Source organism: Oreochromis aureus, linkage group 20 (assembly GCF_013358895.1).
Source record: "Oreochromis aureus strain Israel breed Guangdong linkage group 20, ZZ_aureus, whole genome shotgun sequence".
NCBI classification, from domain to species: domain Eukaryota; kingdom Metazoa; phylum Chordata; class Actinopteri; order Cichliformes; family Cichlidae; genus Oreochromis; species Oreochromis aureus.
In genome coordinates this window covers 5,304,788-5,332,506 of record NC_052961.1, presented here as the reverse complement: position 1 = coordinate 5,332,506, position 27,719 = coordinate 5,304,788, and the positions used below count along the sequence as shown (strand labels likewise).

Genomic DNA, 27,719 nt, shown 5'->3' with positions numbered 1-27,719 from the left:
AAATCCTCTGCAGAATGACTTCAACACTTTTTTAAATCCATGCCAATCCATGAAGAATCCAGGACGTTCTCATGGCAAAGACATAGCACAGTGTAACTAATGAAATGATGGTTAGTGTATATTCAGCATCCTTATCGAGCAGCAGTTTCAAGGATTTCAAAATAACAGTCCAATATGAGCAATAAACACAAAATTACCTCGTGTGCCCTCACAAGTTTGTGAGTGAAATAAAAACACACATCCGCATGGATTCACCTCTTGATGTTTTCTCTGTCTTTCTCACACACACACACACACACACACACACACACACACACACACACACACACACACACACACACACACACACACACACACACACATCAATGAAACAGCTGTAAACTTCAAACCTTAAAATGTTTTGGCACTGCATCAATGGTATATCTCTGAAAGACTGTGTGTCTTTGTGTGTGTGAGTTTGTGCATCGGGTGCAATCCACGTAAATGTGTTCATGTACATCTGTGTGAATGTGCGTGCGAGCGAAATCAAAGAAGCGGCATCCTTAAAAGACCCAACACTTCACAAACATGAAGTCTGACGCAAGAAGAGAAGAAAAAAAGAGACACGCACGAAGGACGAGACGGGAGGAAGAGGAAGGAAAAAAGGATGAAAGAGAGAAGGATGAAATGGATGATGGTGGAGATTCAGATAAAAGAGGACAACAATTTAAAGTAAGAGGAAGGTGGGAGGGTAGCTGAAGAGCAAGAAAGTAAGGGGAGTGGGCAGATAGATGAGCACCGACAGGAAGGAGCAGTGAATTAAGTCATAAGGGGAAGGTGTCAAGGTAAAAAACAAGGTCAATGACAGAAAGAGGGTGAGGAGACAAGAAGAGAGAAAGAATGAAGGAAATAAATCAGTAAAGATAGAAGAAGGTGAAGGAGAAAGGTACAAGGGTTAAAACAGTATAGAAAATGACTAATAGGGTGGATAGGGGAGGTTGGACGAACATAAGGTGGTGAAATAAATGGAAAAAATGAATAAAAGCAGAAAGGAAAATTATGGACATACAGAAAGCTGAAAACAGAGAAGTAGAAACAAGTCAGAAATCAGCAAAGAAGGCACGGAGAAAACAAGTTGAAATAAGAGATCAAACGAACAAGAAGTAGAAAGAATACTCATCTATGTACACAATATGTTTTCTGCTAAGTAAATAAAAAGAATAAAAAGATAAGAAAACACAAACAACAAAGAAAATAAAAAAGACACAAACAGTTTGGTCGCCGGTCCTCCAGAGATGCCAAACAAATAAACAACAAATCCTCGGGATGTAGGCATGCCGACGCGAGAGAGATGGAGAGATCAAAGTATGTCTTTCCTCCTCGAGAGGAAAGACGGAGTAGAGCCGAGAGGAAATGAGAGAAAGAAGGCGGGACCATTCGGGAGAATGAGGTTGGTGGAGCGCCAGCTTCACTTTCAGCTCCGCCTCGCTCTGGAAAATCCTCGTTAGACGATTAAAGACTGAGCTCTGTTTGCAACTTATTTAATACAAGGAAATAGGTTTGAAATAAGACTTTGGAAATGCGGTGCAGCATTTATTGTGTCTGTAAGAATGTTTATAATAAACAAATAATCAAATATTTTTCTTTCATTTCTTTGACTGGCTTCTCTGCTCTCTGTTCTTTACATTGTGTTGGAATTTCAGAAGGTTTTAAGCCAAATATATGTAGAAATAACTTTGAGGTTCACAATCTTGTGTACCAATCAGTCACACATGCCCCTAAATATAACACAGTTTAAATCTAATAAATAACATATAATGCTGTTATGTGTCTACGCAGTCAAGCACAGGTAGTTATAAACTCAGTAAGTCAACTTAGGGTTTCTCAATCATGTAAAAGTGGCAGAGAAACAGAGAAAGTGTCAGCAGAACGGCTGATCTTACAAAGGTAAAGCTATAAACATATAACACAGGTTGAATGCATCACAGTTGCTGCAGATTGTGAGTTTGTGTGAGAGCAAAGTATGAATGTGTGTGTCCTTTGCATTGGTCAGTCACACGTGTAAAGAGCTACTATATTATAAGAGTGTGTCCTATTCAAAGGCCAGAAGGAAAGCAGGTGAGAATACTGACTGTTAATGGACTTTGTAAGTATCACAGCTCATTAAGACATGAGAGGATTTGACAGAAGACAGTTTTAGCCTCATTCTTTCAGCTGCAGCACCTGTGTGGTTTAATGCTCTGAGAACAAGTTTAACGAACAAATATATAAAAAAAATCAAATGTGGTCTTCGTCAGCTTCTTCTTCTTTCAGCTCATCTCTTTATGGGTTGCCATGGCAGATCCTCTGTCACACCACACCTCTGCAGTCCTCCTTCATCCATGAATCTTCTCTGTGGTCTTCCTCTTTTCCTCCTACCTGGCAGCTTCCTATTCAACATCCTTTATCCAGTATATGCACCGTCTCTAAACCATACTTAGGTCTCACTATCATCTTGTAAACCTGCTCTTTCACTACAAATCCCTCCTGACACTCGTCTCCACCCCCTCCACCCAGCCTGCACTCTCTTCTTCACCTGTCTTGCGCACTGTCTGTCGCTTTAGGTGGTTGACCTCAGGTATTTAAACCTCCACTGCTTGCAGGTTCAACGTTACACCGGTCTCCCTGTCATTTACACACATATTCTGTTTTGCTTTTGTTCCTCCACTCTCCAGAGCATACCTCCACCTCTCTCTTCTCTCCATCAACAATCTTAAAGTAAACGTAGTAGTAGGAGTAGTACGATTACAGATGCAGAGTCTATATGTGCAAATTTGATATAAGTACAACAAAAAAGTACATATAGGTCTGCTGTGTATCAAGACTTACATAACAATCGAACCGTTGTACATTTATCACTGATTGTAAAAAACGATGAGGTCCTCCAGAACTAGTGATGCTATTTTCCAGAGAAGTGATTGGTCAGTAGATGATTTCATACCTGCTCTAGAACATAATCTGGCCCTGAGCAGGTTAGGTCTGCAGCAGAGGTTACCATGGTAATGTACACTGAGCTGCACATCAATGTAAAATCTTGAGTTTATTATATTTTGAGCAAATATACATGTAACTGGTAAAGGAAGACGAGAAAAGAAGACACAAACACACACGGGGAGCTTATTTTGATGGCCGTTCAGCCATGTTTACTACAGTATTGTTCCCATCTACAGTTATCAGCACAGCTTGTTGAGTTCTTTTTTAACATCGTCATAGATATTTTCACCACTGGTTTATTTTCTGCTCGTTCACTCAGAGGATGTTTAAGCAGCATTATCAAAAAAAACTAAGAGCACATCCTTACAGACATACTGTACATACGACACATACAAACCAAAGCACACGTACTCATACACGCACGTCTTAGAATAGCATCACTCTGATATATACAGATATAGAGAATGAGTAAAAAAAACAAGAAAAAAAAGAAAAACTATTTTCAGTTCTTACATCTCAATATAAGAGTCATACCAAAGACATGGCCACCAAGTGAGTAAACAATAGATAAATAGATATAAAACAAATACAAAAATAAATAAACATAAATACTTGCATTAATTGATAAAAGATGATTTGAGTTTTTTAACTCACTGTTTACTTTTAAACATGTTTTTTGTTCAAGTCTATATATAATCAGCGCACCACTATTAACTGATATTTTTACCTCAACAACAAAGTACTGGTTCATTACCCAATCCGAGAACGCGAAAGCCCGCCCCTCAGCCCCGTGACTGGGTGGTTGACGTATGTATCGTCTGTACATTAGCCGTTAACATCATGTTCGACATGACATGATCATGTGTGACATAGAGTCATTGTTTTCAGCACCATTAACATCGCCATGACTGTCACCATTGTACCAACATCCACATCCACAACTTCAGGTAGGACACAGCACTGTCCAGATAAGAAAACTGTAATTATCAAGACTTTTTTTGTTGTTGTTTTTTCTTTTTTTCTTTAAACATTTGCTTTCCTGAATTTTTCGGACCACCAACGGCTGTGGTGTTAAAAAGACATAACAGTTTTTTAGCATACCTGCAAACCTCGTTAGCATCAGAGCACTGCTATACTTGCTTTAAACTGGCTACTACACATATCCTACGACGCCTTCGAGGACTGGTTGTTTACAGTGGAATTTTAGGGGTGAGCTTGCAGAGCCTCTCAAGTGCTCACATTGTTGTCTAGATAATTTGGAAGGAACTCAGATGCTGCTCTTACATGCAGAATCTGAGCAAATGATTATACTCCCGTGGCAGAGCTGCAGGAGTTTGGGTTTAGTTGTATGACACTTTCACATTAGCATATTATGGTGGCTCTCGTGCACATGTGACTTCAAGGGCTCTGGGGGAATTGGCAAAACCATAGACTGCATATGAAAGATGGACATGGAAGTCTGCATTCATTCTAAAGCAGCCGACCGAAGCGAACCGCCGAGTCCTTGGACCAGTTTCCCATAATCTACCGTGGCTCGGGACCTCAGGTCGCAAAAGGCAAAGATGATGACAGCCATCCATTTTTTATACACAGTCTTTTAGTCGCAGCACATCCACAAGATCCAAACAAACACTGTGTGGTAGTGAAGTACGAGCAGCAGCAGATTAAACAGACCACAGCAAAAGCTTAGAGAAACTGCGTGTGCTAGAGGATGTTATTCAGGTACTGGAAAGATTTGGCTCTTATTTGTCTACTAGAGGATATGTAACCACAAAGTACATCATTAACCATGATTGCCAAAAAGCAAGTGTATAAGCTGCTTGTAGCGATTTGCTCTACCAACTGACCTAAAGTACACAAGAGACTGTAATTTTTCCCACGCTTATCCCTTAGACCTTACAATATCCTTGTGTACAATCGGCATACAGTTGAATTGAAACCACACTGGACACAGAAGCAGGAAGAAACTCCAAAAGTAAAAAGCACACTGCTCCCGTCTACGTGTAATCTAATTACAAGTTATGTTTTCCTAATATTATCTGTCAGTGGAGCTTTTTGAAGGACTACAGTCTAAATGTTGGCACAAACTCGTGGCTGTTTAATGTGATTTTTACTGTAACATTTGTGCCATACAAGTAGTTTTTTGTGCTTGTTGCTGTTAGCCATAAATACAATCCTGAAGACTTGTTTGTGCACTTGCACTGGTTTGACATCTATGGGGATTTTGCACTATGGCTTCTATTTGATGTGCAGTTGACAAATCACGTGTTCGTTAGACTCTGATGAAGACTTAAAGTCAATACATATTGTCTGACTTTGCCAGAAAGCTTGGAGAATAAATCATCGTTGTACTTGAAAACAGAGTGCCTTGGTTTTGTTTTGTGCCATCACCGCTCAATATCTAGCAGCACTTCATACATTTTATCTTTTTTTTTAAAAGATCTTCCAATTCCAAGTCCTAAGGTTAATAAATCAGTTAAACTGGCATCACGAGCTGCTAGTCTTCATCACTGCATGGTACACTAAATGCATTTTGAAAAGCGCTTTCATCAACATACTTCTTAAGATGCATCTGGGTCACATAATGTAATGTTTTCTACATCAGCTATGCTTAAAATAAAACCACAGCATAGGTTGAAGTGTTTCTGGGATGGCCATAAAGATCAGATCACCTTAAATGCACAGACTAACCCTAAAGGCTTTTAAGTAGAAAGGAAAGAGAACGTCTTTGAAAAGAACTTCAAAGAGAGGCTGCCGGAGAGAAATCTGTTGTGTAAAATGCAAGAGGACAAATGCTGGCTTTGATGCAAGTATTTTTTTTCCCTTTAACTGTTCTTCCTTTGGGTGGTGTTGCTGACCCTGCGTGATTCTTTCAGCATCCAGCAGCTTCTAATTAATAGTAACACTCATCCACACCTGGGAGCAGCAGCATTTAAACTTCGACCTCTGAAGCTGCTTACTGATCAGCCCTGCTGGATATGTTCAAGGTGTACCTTCCTGCTGCAGGTCATCGCAACAAGAGTTTAAAGGTGCAGAGAGGATTTCTTTGCCAATCTGCTTTTCCTTTCTATTCAACAAACGTACTGCAAATCTATCAGCCTTTGGGGGCAGGGGTACATAAGGATATCCAGAGCAGCAGCTAATGGATATCTGAGCCAGGATTTCCTGCTCTGTCCAGAAGTCTTTGTTTACTATTGCAGGTTAATTTTAGAACTGATTGTTTTGAGATTGCATTTGCCAAAATTCAATCCCTTATTTGCTCTCTGGACAGACTGTTTACCTGTATGGAACCAAGGCCCTGTGCTAATTTAATAGAAGACCAACAGGACTACAAATTGACTACAAACAGAAAACAAAAGCATCTGCTTCAAGATATCAGATTCTTCTTATTCTTATGCAGACATCAGTCTGAATTTAAATCTTCAGAAATCTTTAAATCAAAGACCTGATTGTGGATTTATTTTGTAAACAGCGCCACCTTTCTCTCGACCCTTGCCAACATCTTGTTTCTGAGAAGAAACAGCACCTAATGCTGACTAGTTAGCTTACTAAAACATGAAGGTGCTTTTCATCTTTAATTGTTTGTATTCAGTTTGCTTTGAGCAAATGTCTGTTGTTCACTGTTAAATGTATTCAGCAAACTTGTGTTGATACCGTGAAGAGTAATTTCTCACTGTTTTCTTTGAAAAATGTTGTTTGTGGAAACCTTCATATTCTACATGTTACGAGTTCTGAAAAACTTTGGATGATATTTAGAATTTCACAAGAAAATGAAGCTTTTTCACTCAAAAGTCATTCGTCTAACTACAGCTTATTATAACAGCTTATATCTGACATCTGTATTTATTCAACTGTACATCACAGGCCTGTTTGTGGTGAGTTACAGCATGCCATATGGTGGGAGCCATGGCAGAAGTTGCCCACTTTCACATCCTCACATTTAGTCCTGATTTATTTTTTCCAGATGAGTCCTTTCTCGTGTCGGGCATTGACAGCGCAGCTGGGATGTAAACAGGGAGACTTTTGCTATGGCTGCTATCATAACACATATGGATGAGTGAATATATCACATGTAGATGTCAGGCCTACATTTCCATCATCGTGGTTGCATGAGATCGGAGCCAAGCATACAAGATTACGTTTCTTTTGGGACACGACTGACGGATGGTTGTGAGGGACATGCAACCTTTTGGTGTCATGATTGTACACAAATTAGCAAAAATTGTTGTGTTTTATTCTTGCTAAAAGAAATGCACGACTTTATATGCATGTGTTCTTCGATGTCACTGTGATTCTCGAAGTATGAAACATAACAAGCTCGCAATGAGTTGGTGATTGCAATGTTAAAAAAATGTCTATTTTTTGGATGCAAAGCAATATCTTTGTTACCAAATGTCTGACAAAGGACTGGAAAATGACTTTTTTCAATTTGAGTCCCGACTTTACCAAACCAAATCACACCGAACCAAACTGATTGCATGTCCCATGCATTTTCTAGTTTCCTAAACATTCCCCGGAAAGTCTCTGTTGTCTTTCTTGGGTCAAAGGCTCAAGTTCATGCAGCCGACCGCTTCTCAATTATCTCAAACTTCACAACTTAATTTCTTGCAAATTCTTTTACTTCTTGTACTGACCGTGCAGGATAAAACAACACACCTTGGTCCCAGGTTGAGGGATATTTTCCTTCCCTCAAAACTTTTAGAAAAAAAAAATCGAAGATTATCCCAGTTCAGCATTACTCCGCTGACTTCCCATGGCTCATTCATGCTACTTACTCCCGGACTGCTTTGGTCCCAGATTGCGCTTCACATTTTACAATCAAGTTTTGACAACCTCTCAAAGAGCTGCCCGACACACAGCATCTTCTTTTCATGCTTCTCTTGGCGTAGATAGTCCTGGGATGAGAACTGATCTCAGGCTGAGCCTTGGTCCCAGACTGCATTTATAAGTTTAAAAGCCACTGTTGGCTTAAACAGTTGTCTCATATTCCAATACCTCTTTGCTGCCCATCATGCTGCTCCTATACTGTATCCGGGGGCTGATGCCTGATGTGGTCTCCAGAAGCAGAATGGTCTTGCGCAGACGTCGATCAATGAAGTGCGCATCCCATGCTGGGTATCGCTTTCTCGGGAGGTCGATCCGGATCACGGGTCCCTCATGTGCACGAGATGACGAGGAGGTCCTGTGAAGGAGTGCAGGAGAGGAGGATGGGGAGGGACGTACCTGGAAGACAGGCAGGCAACTGTCTCTGTCCCTCTCCCTGTCCCTTTCTCGCTCCCCGGGAACTGGCTCCCCTGTGTCTTTAGTCCTGGGCAGAGTCCTTGGAGGACTGGTAATGACTATATCCGTTTGGGATCCTTGTGATGGAGTAAGGCAAGCATCAATCACTCCCGCCACCCCTCCTGAACCTACCACGCCCTCGTCAACACATCCTCCCCACTGTGAGCCTAGAACAGGCCCATCTGGGTGCAGCCAGCAGTAGTACACCAGCATGAAGAAGGTTCCCAGGGCAAAGCTGCAGGCCACCAGACATACAACCACCAGGGCAGAAGAATCGGCGGTTTGTGGGTCACGGTAGGTGTACCAGGCGGCAGTCAGCGCCACATTCTCAGCCAGCGTCACAGAGTAGTAGACAGTCATACGGAAACGGCTGGGGCCCTCTTTGACATTGAACCAGCAGAAGATGTAAATGATGCCCACCACCATGTTGTAGATGATCTCCTCCCACTTGGACATGCAGAAGTCAGTCTCACCTTGGATAATCCAAAAGGTCATGACACACCTGGAAAGACAAAACAACAATACAGCTAGTCTCAACAATGAACGTGGGCCTTATGATAAGATATGATATGATATACAGAGTCTTTTGCAAAATTTCAATCAGGCTGTAATAATTTTTTTTAACTTTGCACTCTTTGAAAAGGAAAATAGATTAGCCCAGAATATGCTTCAGAACGCCAACAAAATGGCATAAAATGTTTCTATGTCAAAAGATTATTTTAGGACCCTACAGTCAGCTGTTAGAAAGCTAATGCTAGCCAATGTGTTAATAAGCTACTGTAGATAACAGATGTACATAAGAAATCTGCAAACATAACACAGTGCTTAACCTATAGACACTGACATTTGCAGTCAGTTTTGTAGGAACTGAGTTTCAGTTTATTTGTCTTTATTGCCCAAGTTTTAAAATTGAAGACAGTCATGATTCCCACTGGAAGATTGCTAAAGATGCTTGTGATCCCTCACACTTTTCCTCTATCTCCCCCAGCAGTACCAATTATGAAATCATACAAAATATAAGAATCTAGAAGACTGGCATGAGATCCAGTGTTCTCCACATAATGCCCCAGTCAAACAGCCCTAGAGACCATCTGGCAACCACTGGTCATAAGAGAAAACTTTGTTGCAACGAGCAGGTTGCCATTGTTGTCAGTAAACACCAACTGGTCAGCAAACAATTGTAATTGTAATTGTAATTGTAACAATTGTAAACTACTCGCCATGCAGTAGTTTCTGAAAAATGTGTCACAAACTGGAAACAGAGACTGTTCACCTTCAAAATAAAAGTTCCTGATTTTGAAATCTGTTGGTTGCACAACTTTTACTTTGAAGAGGAACATTTACTGTCTCTATTTTGCATCAAACGTTTTCAAGTTTTACAACATTTTTACAACATTTGAGAGGAAATGGCAAATGTTTGCAGACATGCTGATGCCCTCCATGCAAACTACAGGTACAGGACCCTGTTTGAAACCAATTTCACGACTGCCAGCAACCTCCAACAACCACTCACAAACTGGTTGCCGAATAGGCTCTAGGTCTGCATCGCTGAGGGCTTAGCAGTCTTTTTGGCGAGCTTCTCTGTTTTCTCTGTTTACATGTTTACGAGTGGCAAATACTTGTAATTCTAATGACCCATTAACCTTCAATTAACATCACTGTCAGGTTATACTTTGTTTATAGAACCAGTACTGGAAAGGCTCCAAATCACCACAGCTGTCAAAATACTAACGACATATTTTTAGACTGTTTTTTACTGTAAACTTTGTTCATGAGGCCAATAGAAGTGAAATTAACTCAGCTGCTGACATAATTCAACAGAAATCCACAGAATCTCATCTTTGCCTTAGAATTGCAAATTACTGTATCCAAGTGATGCGAGCGAACAACATGCCAGATTTATTTAAGCCTGCAACAGCTGATCTTCTGGACAAGCTTGCAGCTGTTACCCACCACTATTTTGTTTCATTTGAGCGATGTCTCCATAGTCCACAAACCAGTGTCTGACATCACAGAGGCTATGTTCATCTATTAGATAAAATCTGCGCACTTCACGATCATCTGAGGGAAATAAAAGGTCTCTTCAAAAGCTGACTGCTCCTCAGTGTACACCAGCTAATTGCAAACTCTGACTGCATGCTGTTTGGTGCTGAGCAGGATGTGAAGAGAGGATATTTAAAGCTTTGTTACTGAAAAAAGCTGTGAGAACAGTCACAGTATGAGAGCAGTAAAAATGAACCAGTAAAGTCGTGAGCTGAACAGCCAAACAATGCGATGCAGCTCGCTACAACGCTCTGCAAAACCGAGGGGAGTTGCACATTGAGGTGATAGTGCTCTGTAGGGTCTTCACCACAAGTAGCACCTTTCACATTGTGCCATTGTTTTCACATTTGATTTATATCAGTAATATAAAAATATTGATTATAGCTGCCTTGAGTACAGGAAGTCACAAATGAACACTAAGACAAAGGGGCAGTACAAGACAGATAACATAAATCTCTCAGTTGTGCCTCAAAGTACATCCCTAAACACAAAGCGATAATATCAGGCAATCCATTCCTAGAGATTTTAATGAATGCTCTGGGCACAGAATATCACATCTAAGCCATTTAAAGTAGAGCGAACACATACAGAAGTGCCCAAATGCAAATCATCGCTGGGCACGAGATAAGACGTTAAGACTGACCTTCTCCCTATAGAAGGCTACATTCTTTCAGCACCAATTTGCTAAACCTGCTGTATGAATAATTACAATTAACACTGAAGGTATTTTATAAATTAGCCTCTGCTAAATGTCCCTGCTTGGGGGAAGAACCTGTAAAGTGTGTAGGAAGCTGTTTTCTGTGGTTTAACAAGCAAGAACGAGCAGATTAATGTTTAAAGGGAATATATTTACCAAACTTGCTCTTTATATATTGTATTACATGACTTTCTTTAGTTTGATTTTTGTCTACCTGCTGTTGGAATGCAATTTGACTAATATTACTGGAATAGAGGGTATAGATTTCTCTGTATAACAAAAAAATGCAGCAGGTGTCTAATTCTTCCCATTTGGGACCCAGATTCTTAACATCAGGTCACATATGGCGCACCAGTGGCTGACGATGAATATGCCGAAGTAGAGCTGGAAGACGGAGGCGAAGAGAGCAAAGGCCACAGTCCTCGCCCCAATCGTGAAGAAGTGCCACAGCATCTGGGCGATCACGGCCTTGTAGGACATGGGCAGCTTGTCGTCGCGGGAGTCACGGAGGACCTTCTGGTAGGAGGCGATCATCCAGGCCAGTGAGACCAAGGAGGCCGAGGCAGATAGACCTGGACAGAGGGGGGAAAAATAAGAGGACTATAGTTATTAACTTGACTGAATAGCTCATAATAAAAAACACCAGTGATATTGTTAAATAGAATTATAAAGCTACCCGAGCAGGAAGGTTGCAGGTATAACAGTATCGACATGCTGCATAGTGGTAGAAAAGAGAAAAAAATACTAATACTGGCACTTCAGTTTTGACCTTGGAAAGAGAAACTTTAAACTGCAGTTTAAATCTGGATGTCACAGTGTGTAGACTGTGTGGCGTTTGGATGCAGAAAAGAGTTTGAGATGTCAAATAAAAGGTGAGCTGTTTATCAGGCTGATTTCAGAATCTAAAACGCAAGCAAATCGAAATCCAATAGTCACAGGAGCATCCCGGGAATAACACGAGGAAACTCAGACAGCCAAAGTACGCTGACTAAACAGATGACACAACAAAGGGAAGCCCGAGGCTACACGCAGAAGGCTGACGGGGGTCTGAACACAGGAGGGTAACGAGACAGCTGAACATAATCAAGAGAGACGATGTTCAACTCACATCGAGATGCAGCTAACTAGCAAAGGAGAGTAATACTAACCAGAATATCAACAACTGACAAGAAATTAACAGATTGAAGCATGAACACTGAACAAGGCAAAGGAAGGATGAGGACAACAAACACAAACAACTAAACCGAGAGGGGGGAGGCTAGAACTCAAACAGAAAATGAAACACACAACTAAATCTGTTCACTACACTGGACTAAAACACAGACAGCACAAGATCAACTTATAACAAAGAATCAAAATCACTATCAGGGATTCTTCGATTTTAACTAACAGAGGTAGTTTAAATTGCCCTGTGTGGCTCAATAATGTGGTCAGATAATTGTAAGCTGATTTATTGCTTGTATTATGAAATGTGTGTCTGAGATGTGGTCCGTGAGTTCTGTAACTAAGAAAAACTGTACTTGATAAAAATGTGCCTTCTTTTCATATCACGGTCTTCTTTTAGTAATGCTGCTCTATTAGGCGTCTGCTTGGGAGTCCAATTTTGACCGTTGTGCAACTGAAAGCACACTGAATCTCTCCCAGTGGGTCAGGAATCAAATCAGCTTTTAACTTGAATTTAAGTTTAGGGAAGAGAAACAAAGTCGCAGCGATCCAAAATTGGCAAACATGGAGACCCAAGACCGTGGCTACAAACACGCAGCTTTGGTGTGAATTCGTGGTGCGCACTCTTGTGAATGTAGATGCAAAGATGCTCATCAGTGCCCTCCTGAGCAGTGAGGAAAAACGCCGTTTGGTCTGTGTGGAGAAACCAGCTTCTCATCGCCAGTACTGATCCTTGAGATCTTTGGTGAAATCAGAGATAATCACATACATGTCAAATAACAAAGCTTGACTCATTCATTATTCTTGTTTTAAATTTCTTAAATATTTTTACGTTATTATTTGAGCCATCTATAAACAGCTGCACTATTAAACTGATCCAGAGGGGCACAACCGGAACACCTCACAGGGGAGGTTACCCATTTTAAATCAGGTGTGGTTTTGCCTTTTTTGGTTGAAGTCACATAACTTTAGTCCCAGCTTCAATCCTTCAGGTGGGAATACATGTGAAGTACTAAGAACCATCTCACCCTAAAGTAGTATGGCTTTCTTTTTTTGAACATGCTCCTACATTTTTCTCTTTTTTCCACGCTTGTTCCCCGAGCTTAAAATGTGTGTATTTATTTCCCGCCGTGCTGAGTGGAGGCCTGCTGGAACATTTCCTGTTGTTTTTTTATTTTAAGAACTCTGTCATCTTCTAAAGTCAGTTCTTTTTTCTCATTTTGATTTAGGCAAAGGTAAAATGTGTTTTATAACTACTAAGTCTACTAGTGATCTCAATCCATTCCCACAGTGAGTCCTATAATCCTGAGGATGGACTGTATGAGGAAAGGGACACTCCCAGGCTGCTAACAGAAACAGGAAGCTTAGAAAGTCTGGGATTGCTCTAGGATTTCAGAGCTGGAGTTGTTCAAGTGATCATCTTAAGGAATGTGAGAGGTTTGGACAAGAATAAGGATGAGATTGGTGAACTTACTGGGAATATGGTTGAAACCTTTCTCTGACATCTGGTTTAACTCCGCTGACAAGAACAAACACCACCTCACTCATGTTATTCTTCTTATTGCATATTAATTGCATTAATTGCATTTTAATTGATTGCATTCCTTTCCTTTTTAAATTTCTTGGTTGCCATAATGTAGAGATTTCCAAATATACCATTTTTTTTACCATATATATATATATATATATATATATATATATATATATTTTTTTTTTTTTTACTATGGAAAAAAAAAGGGTTAGGGTTGCTGGCTGTCAAATTTATCTGGACTTGAACCAGCTTCTACTGAAGTCAAATGATCATTAGCCCGCACATGTAACTTTCAGGCCTGCCGCGAACCGCCCAGAGCACAGTTTAGCATGTTAAATATTCATGCGTGTTAATCATGCAGTCTTGTCTCAAATTAGCCGTGAATCACACTGAGAAGGCATTAAAATGTGAGCAGAGAAAGAGCTGCACCGACTTTGCATTTGATTAATCTGAAGTTTTTTCTAAAATATTTCTCTTAAAAACTGAGATCAACCTTAAAAAGAAACTTTAAAGTCGACTCGGAGGTGCAGAGTGTGAACGGGTCCTCAGCTGGAGAGCGCCATTTTTTCACAAGTCAGAAAACTTATTGTGTTTAAAATTTCTTCTTACTTTTTGACTTTTATTGAATTTAAATGCTGTTGCACATGTAAGGTTTTTCTAGCACAGTAGGGACACAGTGCTAGGCCCATATTTTTGTTTACATGTGACATGTTTCTTTGGTATTTAATATACGTTTCTCTTTTTGTCTTCAGTTTTGCAGTGTTTTTAGTTTGTCTCCTTATTTCTAAACTTGGCTCTCTTTATGCATCAGCTTGTTTCGTCTAACACGAATGGAAATGGCTGAAACTATTAAAACACCATCAAGCGTTGCAAACAGAAAATGAAACATTCTCGGCGTCTGTGCAGCTTGGTTGGAAAACGGAAACTATCGTGACAAAACAGCAACATTTTTGTTCCATATTTGAACAAAAACAATTTAACACAGACCAGTGGCAGGCCAGAGAAACCACAGAGTGTTTCCTTAATGAGGTCTGATTAAAGGAGAGAGCTGTCACTCCTTTACTGTACAGACTGCTTGAAACAATATGTCTCAAGAGGATTCAGCAGCATTAAGAACAGAGAAAATTATGGGCTGCCTTCACCAGACAAATGCTATATATGTATTAATAAAGGAAAGGAGTTCTTTAAACTTCAAACCTCTCTCTGCTTTGATTTGATATATGAGTCATTCCCCTTAAGCTCCTTTAATTTTGGAAAGGAAATGATCTCCACAGAATTTCACAGAAACTGAAACATCTGGTTTTGCATGAACTGAACTCAGACTATTTGGGTTTTTACATCTGTGCTATTTAACATAATCCAATGTTTTCAAGAGTTCTGGTTGCTGTCTTTGATATCATTCAACTGCTTCAGCTGAGAGGATCACGTCCCAAGTTTATTCGCACTTCCAGTCGACCATCTTGAACCACAGCAACGGTAGTCTTTGTTCTGCGGTGGAGATCCACTCTAACACGGACTCATTTAGAACTGCTTTATATGTGTAAACCTCTCAAGATTACTCAAGATAACTTGAGTCCAAGACTGTGGAATCCAGCTGTAGGATGAGAGACTCGCTGGAGAGGCAGCAGATCACATCATTCAGTTATTTTACTTTACAGCACTTATCCTGGTGGGAGGAAACTGCTTTTCTCAGCTGCCTGGGGAACATTTCAATAAGGCCCTGAAAAAGTTGGATGTTTTGGTGTATTCACTTGGATTGCAGCCACCATGACCGTGACCTGGAAGAAAACCAATGACAGGATTCGTTTTTTAAATGCTAAGATGTTGGAGAAATGTTTAAGCGTTCTTTAGTCTATGTAGTTTTTGTTGTTTTTAAAGTGTCACCAATGTGATGGAACATTTTATGATTGTGCCCTTCTCTGTGTGAACCTGGCCTTACTGATGTGTCCATGGCATCATGTTTCATCTTTATACAGTCTCTATAAGATCCTAATAAGTCAACTGTACAAGCCGTCTTTGAATGGAAGGCTCTGACTCGATCCCTGGACCATGGCGAGTTTCTATGAATGGTTCTATTATTTGTTGTCAAAAGCCATGCTGCCATGTTCTTTATGTTGTTCTTCTACCCCTTTGCAAAGGCAAATTAAAACTGCAAAAAAAGACAACCTGTTTGTGTGTAAATCGATTTGTTTCAGATTTTAGTAACAATGTAGTGTCAGTGATCAGTAGGTTCCTTTAGCTAATGTGGATTCTGGGATCCAAACAGTGTCTCTAATCTCTAAAAGTTGAGAGATGAGAGAGCCAAACATTTGACCCCAGACCATCTCCCCCGGGATTTCAAGGAACAGATAATGTTGTCTATAAACAATGAGAGATCTGCAATGAATCGCCTAGTGGGTGGGGATGCAAAAAAAGAAGAAAAAACAGGAAAATGATTGTTTCCTGGGATACAATCACAGGGAATTGCTTTCAAAGGGTGAAAGCAATTGAGGATCGAGTCTTCTTCGCTCTCCGGACTTCCCCGGTAATTGTGGCCAAAAAAATGGTTTGGAGTAGAGATTAAGCACAGCAGATAGAAAAAAAATAGAAATTTGTGAGCATGAAAAACAAGTCTGATAAAGAAAACCCCCAATCTGAGTGAAGTGGTACATTTCATATGATGGGAAATTTGGAGATGGAGCTATCAGTGTAATGTTCTGGAGGAGGAACATTGATCATGTTAGAGTTACTGTAGCTGGAAGAGAAATAGATTAGAAAATAAAAGCAAAAATAAATAAATGGAAAATCACCTTTTCAAGATAACCTGTCTACAAACTGAGATGAACTTAATCCAACCGCAGCCTGTTCTCCCAATCAACAATTACCTCCATTATCGTAGCTGATAAATCACAACCAAATTTATAAATCAGGTTAGCAACGCAACAACTATCCTGAAGTATAGCTTGAGAAAATACACCAAAACATCCTTGCAATAAATGAACCCAAAACAAAGGGAATTATGGCTAAACAGTGACAGATGCAGTTTGTTACACTTGGAAAGCTCGGCATTTGGAGAAACTGGGACCAGCGAATGTTTGGGATTTGTTCTTAACAGATGACTTGAATGATTAATTGGCTACACCGACACTCGATTCGTGTGACAGATAAAATGATAATGGATAATGATAGTGCAATGATGGTGAATCTTCTCAGCTCTTCAGTACTGCCGGTGCTGCAGGAGCGTATGTATGAGTGCCCACATTAAAAAACATGAATGCTTTTTAACAGATGGTAGGTCAAAGTAGACGAGCATATGTGTGTGTGAGAGCTCGGACACGTTTATCTCTGAGTTTCTTTTTTAGACTATGAGATAAAGGATGTTTGGTAAGGAGGGACACAAAGGACGGTTAGAGGTTAAAAACCATCTATTATACATTTCCCAGTTTTTTCACACATACTGCTCAAAGTGTTAAAGCTCTCATAATAAACCTAAATAAACCCGCAAATAATGCAGGTGTGTGTATGAATAATGCCTGAGAGCCAAAAGGTTTGTTTTTTCACAGTTCTTCCTCATCCTTAACATGAATGATGTCATAAAGAGTGGTTAAACCTAATACGGTCATCTCAGTGAGCACAGCTCTGGCTGTGAGCACAGAAGCCACGCCCACTCATCTTTTTTTTTAGGGGGCATCCAATCAGAAGAAAGTTGTCTTAAAGAGAGGAAGATGTGAGCTACCACAGCTGGTTTAATGAGAGCCCCTCAGCTTCCCAGGTCACAGCTATGGCAGACATTTCAGAATGCTGGGTGATTTGCAGGAAAGGTGACGTCTGACAAGGTCAAGGTCACCGGTATTAAAACTTGTGTGAGAGTTTTATTAGATGCTCCTATTAGAATTTGAAAATCCTACATCGCATGTTTCTCGAGTAACTGCATTCACACACTTCAGTGTCCACGCTGCCTGACAGCCTGCTTGGGGAGGTGACAACAACATCCCATCAGCCCTTTATGACTGATTGTTATGTAGTGACTTATGCAAAGCTACTGTAGCTACTGCACACAATAGGTTCGCTATAAAAACATGCTTTCAAAGGCTAAATCTTACTGTAATCAGGTATATTTACTCAGGAAGAGTGCTTAGGTAGTAAATTGAGGTACTTGTTAATCACTTGAATATTTTATTGTGATGAGGCTTTCTTCTTCTGGTGCACATCATCTCTTTCTGTCTCTAGTTCGGTCAGCTCCGTTGCTTCTTATTATTTTGATGTAGTTTCATGTTCAGCAGTTTTTGTTATTTTTAGCTGTTATTAAAATACAGTTTTTTCCCCTAATAACTACTTTCTGCACTCGATCTGCTTTTTAAACTTTACAGAACAAGTCGCGGGATTTTATTTTGTTAAATATGCCATTCCTTATTAACCGATGACTTCATTATGATTTTGTGAACGAGTGTAATCTGTGAGCTCACAAGTTAAGCAGAAATGAATGCATAACAATCTAATACTATCTAAACTGTGATATTCACACATTACAAGACTGGATTATATTACTAATCTTTGATTGTACGGGGATTTGGATTTAAACATTTTTGTTTTTTTAACATAAAATATTATACACTCTCAAAGGGCCGTAAGCCGTCTTCTAATGGATGTCAAATGTACTATGTTTCCTGCAGAGACGCAGACTCTGTGTTGTCACTGCAGCCATGCACGTCGATATCGCCGCTACACTGAGCACAGTCGGTGTGCCCTGCATCCACCGCAGCCACGAAGCTGCGCCTCGCACAGATGTTTGCCCTCCACTCGTCTGTAACTGAACACAGAGTCCTAGCAGAACAGTAAAGGTGAACTTTAAAGATATTCAAATGCAGGAAGTTAGTTTTTTGGATTCTGCAGACTACATGTGTGCGTTGTGGGTTTTATGAGTCAGCTGTGTGTGTTTTGTACTATTTAAATATGTTTCTGACACTTGTCTTCTGCTGCTGCTGGTGCCCGCCAGGTGTGTGTGAACACTGAGTGTGAAAAGTACTAAAGTGAAAACACACACACACACACACACACACACACACACACAGAGAGAGAGAGAGAGAGAGAGAGAGCGGCGGAGAGAGACTGTTTTGTTTTATTCATCAAAGGCCAATCTGCTTCTTGTAAGAGGTGCATGAATAAAGCATAGGTTCTCCTAGTGATATCACACACGCACTCACACACACACACACACACACACACACACACACACACACACACACACACACACACACACACACACACACACACACACACTCACACACACACACACACACACACACACACACACACACACACACACACACACTCACAGAATAAGTTTGCCTTATTACAGTTTGGTTCTTATTTCTTAGCTGAAACCGAATAAGTCTATAGACTGATTTCCTCCTTTAACTTTGACCCTCTGCATCTTCGTCTATGACATGTCTTGGTCTTTGCAGCAATAGTGCTGTTTGCCCAATCTCAGCAGAAAACTTTGTCCAGTCTTACGATAGCCACTGGTAATGATGGTTAAAAAAAGAAAAATAAAGCTGTATATCATTCATTCTAAGAACAAGAGTTTTAAAAATCTTTGAAAAAGGAGAAGACAGCTGAATGCGTCACCTTGCAGAGGCAGAACACTGCTTTCATGGACCATGATGCTCAGCTGCAGAACGAGCTGTGGAGCCGACTTCAGGAAGGCCTCCAGGAGGCGGAGCATGGTGATGTCAGCGCTCTCAAACATCAGCCTCCAGTGGAATTGGCGGCGGGGCCCGTTGCTGTTCCAGCGGCTCTTGGCACCCAGGTAGAGTGCGTGGATGTATCTGAGGGTGAGAGAAAGAGGTTTAAGGACGGTGATTCATCCCCTTAAACACCAGTCTTTGTTTTTAGTTACAACCTGAAAGTCATCCCAAAAATAAACCAATAATAACTTTAAAAACTGCAGTGGCAAAGTAAAAGTTTGGGCTTTATGGATGAACACACATGACATCTTCACCAAGCAAAACTGGGAAATGTTTGGGAAAAAATGACTGATGAAACTATTGTAAAGCTTCAAAACTAGAGTTATACAGCGTTACATCTCTACTGAAAATGGCCGTGCTTGGCATCCTTTCTAAAATCACACGAGGGGTTTTCTAGCAGATGCAGACTCAGATCTCCATGTATGATCTTTCCTTATTATTCCTGCGTCTGTGAGATATGTTATCAGAGCAATTCAGATTCCTACTGACTAAAATTAGAAGTCACACACTGCTCTTCTGCTCTGCTGTGCACTGGCTTCATCAAGCAGTGACCTCGAACTTGAACTGGGGCATTTGCAGCTGACTGAAAAGGCATCGGGGATGAGAGTGAAAGCCTCCTAGGCTGGGTTTGTGGCTCTCAGCCAGAAAAAGGTGGACTGCCTGTTCGCAGCTGGGGATGAGCTGGCGCCTCAGCTGAAGGCGTTCAGAAATCTCGTAGTCTTGTTCACAAGTGTGGAGCAAGAGATTGAGAGACGGTTTGTCTGCAGTGAATCTGAAGCGTCCTTCTGACCCCCACTGAAAGCCATGGGTGGTGACTGAAAAGAAAACGAGTGCAGATACAAACAGAGGCTATAAAATTGTCTGAGCTCACTCTCAGAGACAGAGTCAGCAGGTCTGGCATCCAGGAGGGGCTCAAAGTAGAGCCATCGCTCCTCTGCTCTCAAAAGGAACTGAGGGCCTTCTGGGGGCGTCTAGGTGAGGTGTTTCAGGCATGGGAGGAGACCCCGGGGCAAGCCCAGGAGAGGTTATGTCTCTTGGCTAAGTTGAATGCCACACAGAGATGGCAGCAGAGTGACCCAGAAGTAGATTAGTGGTAGAAAATAGAAGAATTTTCTGATAAATGAAATCAGGTGAACAAACTCAAGAGCTTCTGTCAGGGGTCAACAAGTGAAATACATAAGAGTATTAGAGCCAGACGTGACCTCTTTGGGATTCTGCTAACACACAAACACACTGGCCCTGGTTATATTTGGCTCTGTTCCCATCAGAGTATGAAAAAGAATAGATTTCAAAAGCTCAACAGCAACAAAGTTCCAGTAAATCCACCCTGCATGGACCTCTGATCAGAAAAACGCCACTAAAACGGATCTGTAAGTGAATGGTTCCTTTTTCATTCGTACTCTAAAATAAAGACTTTCTCCTGTTGGGAATAAGAAATAAAAAGATTTCACAATAGATTTTATCACTTGATGTAAACATTTTATTTCCCACTTATTTTGGCGTCTCTAGCAAATGTGAATAATCTGATTTCCAGCCTGTGCATGAACATAGGGAGAAGCAGACTGTAGCGTACAGCAGGGATAAAAGCTGAATTACATCTTTCAGAAAATGTGAAACCTCAACGTGCCGCTCTCCCGAGAGGACCAAAACACCTCAGAGGAAAACATCTTCATCCTCAGCTGTCACTGCTCAGCTCTGACGTCCTGCTGTTGTTTGTTTGCCGTCAGTGACAGTTTTGGTTACAATGGTTCAAATGGTCTATACAGGTGAGCAGTATTATTTTTATTTAGTGACAAGTAACAATATGAAATCTGATATTTTTCACCTGTGGTGCAAAATGAAGTCTTAGCAAAGAAAAAAACAGGCTAACTTTATGGAAAACAGACGTGAGGCACTACAATGATTTTAAACTGTAGTTTTAGGAGAAACAGTATTATTATACCATCTGTAGTCATTCATATCCAGGTGTACAGCTCTGTGGTGTGGCAACTGCAAGATCTCCTCAGTAAAACAGGAGAGAAACATCACTGACGGTGGACACAACACTGGTTAAATCACATGCGTACCACGAGCTGGTAGGTGGGTTGCAAAGTGGTTTGCAGACATACAGCAACTGTGGCCTGTTAAAGTAGCTGAAATAGCACAATCAAAGGCCTGATTTAGACTTCTGCTGTGCTATTTTTGTAGTGTCTACAATGTACGCTTTGAAAAAGGCTGATGTCATTAGTAGCATTTATGCTTGTGCTGGTGCATTAAGTATAAATTACCCAGTGTTTTATAATGCAACCTCTGGGTGCCCTCCCTTTGTTGCTATCAGTGTTTTGGGAGGTGAGGACAAAGATTTTTGTCCACTTCTTTGTACATTCCTTCACATCCATTCCAATAGTTTCATCTCCCTCAAGGAATTTTCTGACATTTGTGAGTCCTTATAAGGATGCTATGATTATTATTCCCAATACTGAAGCTGTGATTGTTATTCCCTGTACTGATAAATTCAAAAGCTGCAGTGAAAAAGTCATAAAGTCAGATTGATATACCTTTATTAATCCCACAAGGGGAAATTTCATGTTAAGGCTGCCGACCTATTGCACACAATGGCGGCGCCATCTTACCCTCCGACCATACATACATTACACAAACATCACATGGGGAAGACAGGTCAGAGGGGTATAACATGGAAAAGCACAACATGAGGAAAGATAAGGAGAAAAAAAATAACTCCCCCCAGACTGAGCTCCAACAGGGAGATCAGTTTGAGAACAGAAAAAAAACACCTCTGCACATGAAAAAACTCTTAATACACCAAAGAACACATGACAAGCAACAGGGGTGGGTAAAGGGTGAGAGACAGCCAATGTAGACAGTACATCCGGGCCTGCAGCCTATGAGCTGGTCTCCATGATCCACCGTCAGCATCGGAGGGGAATAAGCGTGGAAGGCGTTTGGAAAGGGAGGGGGGATAGAATAGAATGCCTTTATTGTCATTATACAGCTGTACAATGAGATACAGAGCATCTCCTACTCAGTGTAAACATGTTGGGGGGTACAGTTCTGCAGCACTATATGATGAGTGATGAGTGTATATCTGCATGTGTACATATATATGTCTGTGTGCGTGTGTGTGTCCAGAGTTCAGCTGAGACAGTGTCCTTCACCCTGCCAGGCTAAGTAAACAGTCTTCCAGCCAACCCAGGTGGCCTTGCATAGAAAGGGAAGGAAGAGACTCAACACAGTCGTTATCAGGGTGTTGATGTTCAGCTCCAGCCTTGAGCCCACAGCTGGCGCCGAAGGGGTAGCCGCATTATGATGGCTTCATTTGTGATGCTAACTTTACAAGATCTACCTCTGCTGTAGATATTTAAATAAATAAGGAGGCAAAAAGCAAAAATTACTTTTGCAAGAATCACTTTAAACATCTGTTTTCACCTAAACACAAAAATTAGACATCTGAAACATTCATGTTGCTCACTGTGTTAGAAATCTGCACTCAGAGGAAACTTGGCCGCTGTCCTAATCATCCAACATATTCATAATCATCAGAGCTGAAAACAAAATAATCTGTATATTTGTATGAAATATATTTTCCTTAAGCTACAGTTTGTGGTTTTCACCTAATTTTTCTGGTGTGAGATGAGTCATCATCGGCTACAGACACAAGTGAATTTTCTTTAAATGGTTTTTGAGTGTACATAAATTTCATCCCTGTCTCTGTATATAGGAGGCAGCCCTGATGCATCATGGGAGAAGAGGATGGCAGACAGTGGTAGTAGTACAACAAGCAGACGGGATGTGGAGAACCGAAGCTCGCTTGGAGGAAAAGTGAGACGACACTCACTTCCTGTGCTTCTGCATCCCCAAGCAGATTTTAAATGGAAGGGTAAAAATAACCTGGGAGTGTATGCACATGCAAACGCACGCACACACGCACGCACGTCAGCATATGTGGTGATGTTCAAGCCTGCCTAGCACAGACAAGCACGGATGCACATGTGTACGTGGTCGACACACCTCAACACACAAGCCCCCTTAGAAACGCACACACAAACACACACACACACACACACACACACACACACACACACACACACACACACACACACACACACACACACACACACACACACACACACACACACACACACAGACACACACACACACAGGGTGACAGACATGCAGGAAGGCCAACAAGGCAGCCTGGAAATCTGTAGCTCTGCAAATAATTTGCTGGCCAAGCACTGCCGGCATTTCTTTATTCACTCTCTAGGTCTCTCTGTCTCTCCCTCTCTCTCTCTCCTTCACCTCTAAATCTGTTTGTCTTTCACACCTTTTTTTCTTTTAGATTTAATTCTTAAATTTATTCAGTTTCTTGCTTTTTTAAAGTCACACTTGGTGGATCAGTCAGTTCATAATGCTTTATTCATTCACATATATATATATATTTATTTATGTCTCTATTCATTTCTATATGACAGAAACCATACAAATTATGTCGTACCTGTGTAGTAACAATAAACAATATTCTATTTTCCGTTGTGTTTTCTTTCTTTCCTTTAAAAACTGTTTTTCCACGCTCCCTCTTTCCTGCTTCGCCCTCGTCTCGTTCATCCTCTACCCTTTTCCAGATTTTCTTTCCTGTCTCTCTTTCTGCCTTCTGTCCTCTGCTTGTTATCTCTCATTTTGTTTCTCTCTCAATCCAATTTCATGCAGCTATTGTCTTTCTCTCCCATTTCTTTCCCTACCTCTCTCTCTCACTCTCACTCTCTCTCTCCATCCAATTTATTTTGCTCTTCCCTCAGGTGTTCTCCCGGCCTCAAGCTTCCAATCTATCAAATCTATATGAATCCTCTCCTCCTCCTCCTCTCCTTCATCTCTGTTACTGCTCTCCTCTCCTCCCTGGTAGCCTCTCCTCTTCCTCTCCTCTCTACAAGGCCGCAGTTGGAGACCCTGAGCGTGTGTGTGTGTGTGTGTGTGTGTGTGTGTGTGTGTGTGTGTGTGTGTGTGTGTGTGTGTGTGTGGTGTAAGAGAAATGCTGCCAAATGTAATGCTGAACCAAGAATGAACCCTTGGAGGGAAGCTTACACACAGAGAAATTAAACTGTTATGCTCACTTCATTTAAATCATTTTTAAATGAATATTACAGGTCAAGGAGTGAAGCGCAGAGATCAGCAGCCCACAAGGAGACAGAGGATAAGATTTGCAATTTAACAGTGCACTTTCAACATTAGTTCAGCCCCGATGGATGTGGTGGAAATTACTGAGATTATGATGTAGTATTTGGAAAAGTAAGAAAAGTAGGGATTCAAAGTTTGTCCTCCTGGAGTTTTTTTTAAGCGGTAAAAACAATAAAAAGATTAAAAAATAAACAGCATTTTAAAAGTGAATTGATTAATTAGTGTGTACTGTGTACAAACCACACACCACTGAAGACCTTTTCTGAATTTGGGTTTTAAGAGAGCGCTTGAGGGGTAGAGAGAGTTTGTTGAGGTTTGTATCAGTGCAGCTGGTTGATAGTGTTATAAAACCTTGAACTAATGCCGAGAAGTCGACGGGTGAAACTGCAAGAACCGCAAGAAAATGGTCTTCTTGAAGTGTTGCTTGTGGCAAACAATCCAGGATTGGGTTATATTTTCTTAAATTCTTCATTCTTTTTTATATTACACTGCAAACTCCTCACAGCTACCGGCAGTGACACGAGAGGCAGTAATATCAGTAGCAGATTTAGCAGTGGAAGCAGACTAGCATAGACTGTATGTAAAAGATGGATTCGGTTGCTGAGCATGTCCTCCTTCATGCCTTTAACTGGGAGCACTGTTTACAAAATGAACCTTGTGTTGTCTTTAATATAACCTCAAACAGACCAAGAAAGTGTCCACTGAGGTCACAGAGCAAGTTTCTCATTGGTTGTTTGGCTGTTACAGTAGCCAGTGCCTGCTGGCCATTACAAAGAATGCAGGTAGCATTTCAACACTAGCTTCACTTTTTGGACCGGGAAGGTGCATCCATCTTTTATATACAGTCTACCACCACAAGTTCTTGTATTACTAACACGGTGAGTGCTGGGGTAGCACATTAAAGTAATGTTTTTACTCGTGTTACATAAGTTCTTCAATAGCTGCATGATGTGCAGATGGAAAAAAATATCATCAATCAAGCCTTGTTCATGAGCACCTGCACAGCAAATGGTTGACAGAGCAGTCTGTAACTTTTAACAGGTAGAGATCACTTTTAGTTTGTTACACAAAAGAAGAGGAGAGTCATCATAAAATGCAAATATCGGGATGGGGATGTGTATATGCAACTTTTAATCTTACATAGGTAACTGGCAAGTTCACTGCTGTGATCTCAGGAGATGTTGAGCAGTAATATAAAACAAATGAATTATTTCTGTTTCTTGGCACTAATTAGCAGCTGTCTGTGTTTATGTGGTGCTTCCAAAAACTTTACAGTTGCAGCTTGCTGTCCATAAACACATTCATCGAAATAATAGCACGTTTTTAGTGCATGTTGTTAAAATCAAAGCTAAACCAATGGATGATGTCATGCCCAGCTTTAATATACAATACATGATTGTAGCTTCAAAGTCCATAAAGAAATAGCTGTGTTAAAACGTTATAACGCCACCCAACAACTTTTGGATGAACTGCAAGCCGGCACTTATCATCTGAACACCCAAGGATGGAGCTCGCTGGTGCTGCTGTGGTTAAATGGGAGCAAGCTCCTAAATCTGAAACAGAGTCTGAAACCAGAAAAAAGTAATGGCAGTTATAACCGCCTGTGGTGTTGATGGAGAATGTGATCCGACTGTATATTGACATGTGGCTTGTGCATCACACTGTCAGAGAGTCGTGAACATTTCTGTTTTTGTAATTATAAACATTATTCTAATAACTGTCACCTCATCAATTCTCATGCCACGAATTTCTCATCATTACGCCTCATTGACTTGAAATTGATCAGCAGATGCACATTCGGGACACATTTCGAAGCTAGAAACAGGAAACAGATATTAGAGTTAGTAGTAATTAATGATTTGTTTTCCTCAAAGAACAAATTACACTAATAATAATGACACTACGAGGCTGTTATCTCCAATCACTCAATCATTTTCTAATGATTAATGTTATTCTAGTGTTTACAAGACTAATGACACCTTAGTATTGTTTCTGATGGCATAAGTCTACGTGTCGGCTACAGTGACATAAGGGATAGTCAAGCCATCACTCTAAATTATCCATAAAAGAGAAAAAGGAGTGCGCAGGAACGACAGAATGGAGAGAAGAAAGAAAAGGTTTATTAATAACTCGCTACTGCAGTCGATCAAAGACTGGACTCAACTTCTGACCCTCCCCTTTGTCAGTCTCCACGGCGATAAATTGGTACCAGCACCAGGCTTTTAACAAGCGGCTGATCTATTAGCTCTCTCACACACACACACACACACACACACACACACACACACACACACACACACACACACACAGCAGCAAATTTCTGTATATCCTGCAAATCTTTCAGCTGTTAAAAGAAGGCAGAGAGAGAGAGCTCTTTAACCTTCATCACTTGTCTGAAGTGATTCTCAACCTGCCCATTATCACGCCAGCAATCAGTGACATTTATTGCCTCTCACCACACACACACACACACACACATGATCAAATGCCTCTTCTGATACACACGGTGCTGGTTCTCATGTCTGATTGGCTGGGTCACATTGGTTTGGAAGCTTGTGTCCAGCTGACGAGAGGTTCGAGGGTTTTGTTTGACCTCGTTCCCTCAGAATGTGTCTTCAAACCTGAAGCTTAGTCTAAAGTTTTATGATGTGTTCGAGCTGCTAACCTGTAAAAAAATAACATGTAAAAAATACTTGTATTCTCACACATTTATGCTTTTTTAAGCTGTATAGTATCATCTTAAGCAAGTTAAGTAATTCTTTCATATAGTGTATCAAATGTGAAAGAGGTCAGTCGTGGTGATAAACCTGCAGAGAGTCATGACGCTGCAGCTCTGCTTCACTCTCACGGGTTTTATAAGGTCCTTCATCTCATTGCTAAGCGGTCTGCTTTGTAACTTTACTGTTTTGGCTCATTCTCACTGCTTCCAACGTATCATCTTTGGCAGCAGCAGGTGTTTTCAGTAGAAAAGCTCTGATACACCAGTGAACCAGCTGCAGTGCAGACAGATGCAAGTACAGACTTGATGGTCACTAACTGGAGACACTCTAGGCAGCCCAGTATCACGGCAAAGCGTGTAGCAATACCCCAGGAAGTCTGAAGGTTGGTGATTTTTTATGCACTGTACGCGTCGGGCGAGTTGCTGTCGTTCCTG

General features: G+C 40.9%; 1 protein-coding gene across 1 annotated transcript in view; it reads right to left on the bottom strand.

The window, feature by feature from the left end:
• Positions 1–3,138: 3,138 nt before the first annotated feature.
• The window catches only part of LOC116335419 (XK-related protein 7), a 107,437-nt gene continuing 82,856 nt past the window's right edge, over positions 3,139–27,719 (bottom strand). Inside the window, exons 2-4 of the mRNA XM_039603911.1 lie at positions 19,275–19,474; positions 11,325–11,544; positions 3,139–8,734 (exon numbers count right to left, since the gene is read on the bottom strand). Of these exons, the coding sequence (XP_039459845.1) occupies positions 7,921–8,734; positions 11,325–11,544; positions 19,275–19,474 (1,234 nt within the window). The 3' untranslated portion in view covers positions 3,139–7,920. The remainder of the gene's footprint in view (positions 8,735–11,324; positions 11,545–19,274; positions 19,475–27,719) is intronic.